This window comes from Alosa sapidissima, chromosome 21 (genome assembly GCF_018492685.1).
Source record: "Alosa sapidissima isolate fAloSap1 chromosome 21, fAloSap1.pri, whole genome shotgun sequence".
Lineage (NCBI taxonomy): Eukaryota > Metazoa > Chordata > Actinopteri > Clupeiformes > Clupeidae > Alosa > Alosa sapidissima.
This window is the reverse complement of record NC_055977.1, coordinates 4,391,053-4,393,552: the sequence shown is the minus strand read 5'-3', so window position 1 is coordinate 4,393,552 and position 2,500 is coordinate 4,391,053. Positions and strand designations below refer to the sequence as shown.

At 46.6% G+C, this 2,500-nt stretch overlaps 1 protein-coding gene across 1 annotated transcript in view; it reads left to right on the top strand.

Annotated features, from left to right (window-relative positions):
* Nucleotides 1-2,500, top strand: part of LOC121696129 (CUB and sushi domain-containing protein 2-like) — a 31,684-nt gene that overhangs the window by 8,641 nt on the left and 20,543 nt on the right. The window contains exon 5 of the mRNA XM_042077458.1: nucleotides 527-640. Within this exon, the coding sequence (XP_041933392.1) occupies nucleotides 527-640 (114 nt within the window). The remainder of the gene's footprint in view (nucleotides 1-526; nucleotides 641-2,500) is intronic.

Genomic DNA, 2,500 nt, shown 5'->3' with positions numbered 1-2,500 from the left:
CTCTCTCTCTCTCTCTCTCTCTCTCTCTCTCGCTCTCTCTCTTTCCCTCTCTCAATTCAATACAATTCAATTAAAAAAAGTTTTATTGGTATGAACATTTCAGTAGCATCATTGCCAAAGCTCAATTACATGCTCAATTAAATGAATATGTTGCACATCATTGAAATAGATTCAGTAAGACAGTCATATAAAGCAACAGCTAAAAAGACATTTCTAAGAATAATCACAACCATTCAAGGAGTTTGGTATTTTGTTGGGATCTGTGTCCTCACTGAATGACCCTCAGGTTGCTAAAAACGTAGCTAGAGTGGCCAAGTCCTTGCTCTCTCTGAGAGTGTGTGGTCATTTTGCCAAGTCCTTGCTCTCTCTGGGAGAGTGTGGTCATTTTGCCTTGTTTCTATAGCTTTGAAACTAGGGAATGATTGAACTGAATTTACTGAATGAAAGATGTTCTTATTTCTTCATATTTGGTGCAGTCTCATTCTCTCTATCTCCCTCTCTCTCTCTGTCTCTCTTTCTCTCTCAGGTGACATAGTGCGCTACAGGTGTCTCCCTGGATACCAGCTGGGTGGCAATAGCATCCTCACCTGTCGCCTTGGTATCCACCTGGAGTTTGAGGGGCCGCCTCCATCCTGCGATGGTGAGCTCTTGACACTTTCTCACTCCTGTGTGTGTGTGTGTGTGTGTGTGTTTGTTTGTGTGTGTTGCAGCGCCGCATTCTCTGCACATATTTACCCGTTGGATTAGAATTTGCAGGTTGCCTCAGCACCTGTTGTCGTTTGCATCCCTGCGGGTGTTGTTGCCTGTCTCTGTGTGTGTGTGTGTGTGTGTGTGTGTGTGTGTGTGTGTGTGCGATCCTATTACAGTCTCAGGGAGCTTTATTTGCCATGAAAACACATTTCCCTCAGGACCCAGACTCTCGGGGTGTTGCCTGTCCCGCGTCTGCAAAAGCCGCCACAGGCGATCTGTTTACTCACGGAAGAAACGGCATCTGGGCTAGCGTTAGCAAACACTAGCAAACGCCCACCGCACAGTCTGCACTGGAGGAGATGTAGCGGGAAGAACAATGTTCCCAAAGCTGTTGATGTTAAAAGCGGTGATATGCGGGCTAATCACACCTGGCATCAGGAGCCTCTCCAGTCTGTTGTCTTGACTTCATATTGCCCATCGAACAGCACTGTGTAAACGTGTGTAAATGAATTTTGCAGACATCTCTTATTGTAATAAAAACATCCATTAGCGTGCAATTTAGGTTTTATTTGCTCAATGCATATTGTTGTTGATGTGGTTATAGCATTTCTAAAGGCACAGTCTTGTTGGCCATTAGCTGTTAGCCGCCATGTTCAACCACCCTCTTATATGCGGTTTCAATCATTTGTGTCCTGAGTCCCAGACCCTTTGGCACCGAGGCGATTCAGTAAAACTCTACCCAGGGTTGTTATGCCCACCCAGAGACCCCCTAGGCTGTGGACCCACACAAACTCTTCCAGCGAGAATTCAGGGCTCCTTTACATTACATTACATTACATTTAACTGACGCATTTTTAACCAAAGCGACTAACAACATGGTAACAGATTAAGTTTTAAAGCAATTCTCATAACAATTTTAGGACAATTTAAAAACGGTAGAGTACAGTAAGAATAAGTGCATCAGTGAGTGCTGTTTTTAAACAGTTGAGTCTCAGTTCAAGACGGCTGGTAAGTGCTAGTATCAGCAAGACTGGTTGTAAGTGGTGCTATGAGAGGAGATGTTCTCTAAAGAGCTGGGTCTTCAGGAGTTTTTTGAAAATGGAGAGGGATGTCCCTGCCCTTGTAGGAACTGGCAGGGTGTTCCACCAACGAGGAACAACAGATGAGAAAAGTTTGGATTGGCCTGAGCGTACCGGTGGTAGAGCTAGACGTCGTTTGTCTGAGGAGCGCAGCGGTCTGGAGGTAGCATATGTCTGTATGAGGGCATTCAAGTAGGTGGGAGCAGAACCGGAGACTACTTTGTAGGCAAGCGTTAGAGCCTTGAATTTGATGCGGGCCGCCATAGGTAGTCAGTGTAGCTGGATGAGCAGCGGGGTAACATGTGCCCTTTTGGGTTGGTTGTAGACCAGGCGCGCCGAGGGCGTTGCAGTAGTCAAGTCGTGAGATCACTATTGCCTGAACCAGGAGTTCCAGTAGCACCAGTAGCATCTTGAGTCAAGTAAGTCCTGATTTTCCGTACGCTGTAGAGTGCGAAACGGCACGACCGGGCGACTGAGGCAACGTGATCTCAGAAGGTTAGTTGGTTGTCGAGAACAACTCCTAGATTTCTTGCAGTCCTGGTAGGTGCAACAGACAGGGAGTCAAATTTGATGTTGATGTCGTGGTGTATGGTAGGTTTAGCTGGGAGGACCAGCAGTTCAGTCTTTGAGAGGTTCAGCTGGAGGTGGCAGCTGGATAGCTATGTCTGAGAGACAATCCGAGATCCGCGCTGAAACCAAGGGGTAAAGGACAGATAGAGCTGTGTGTCGTC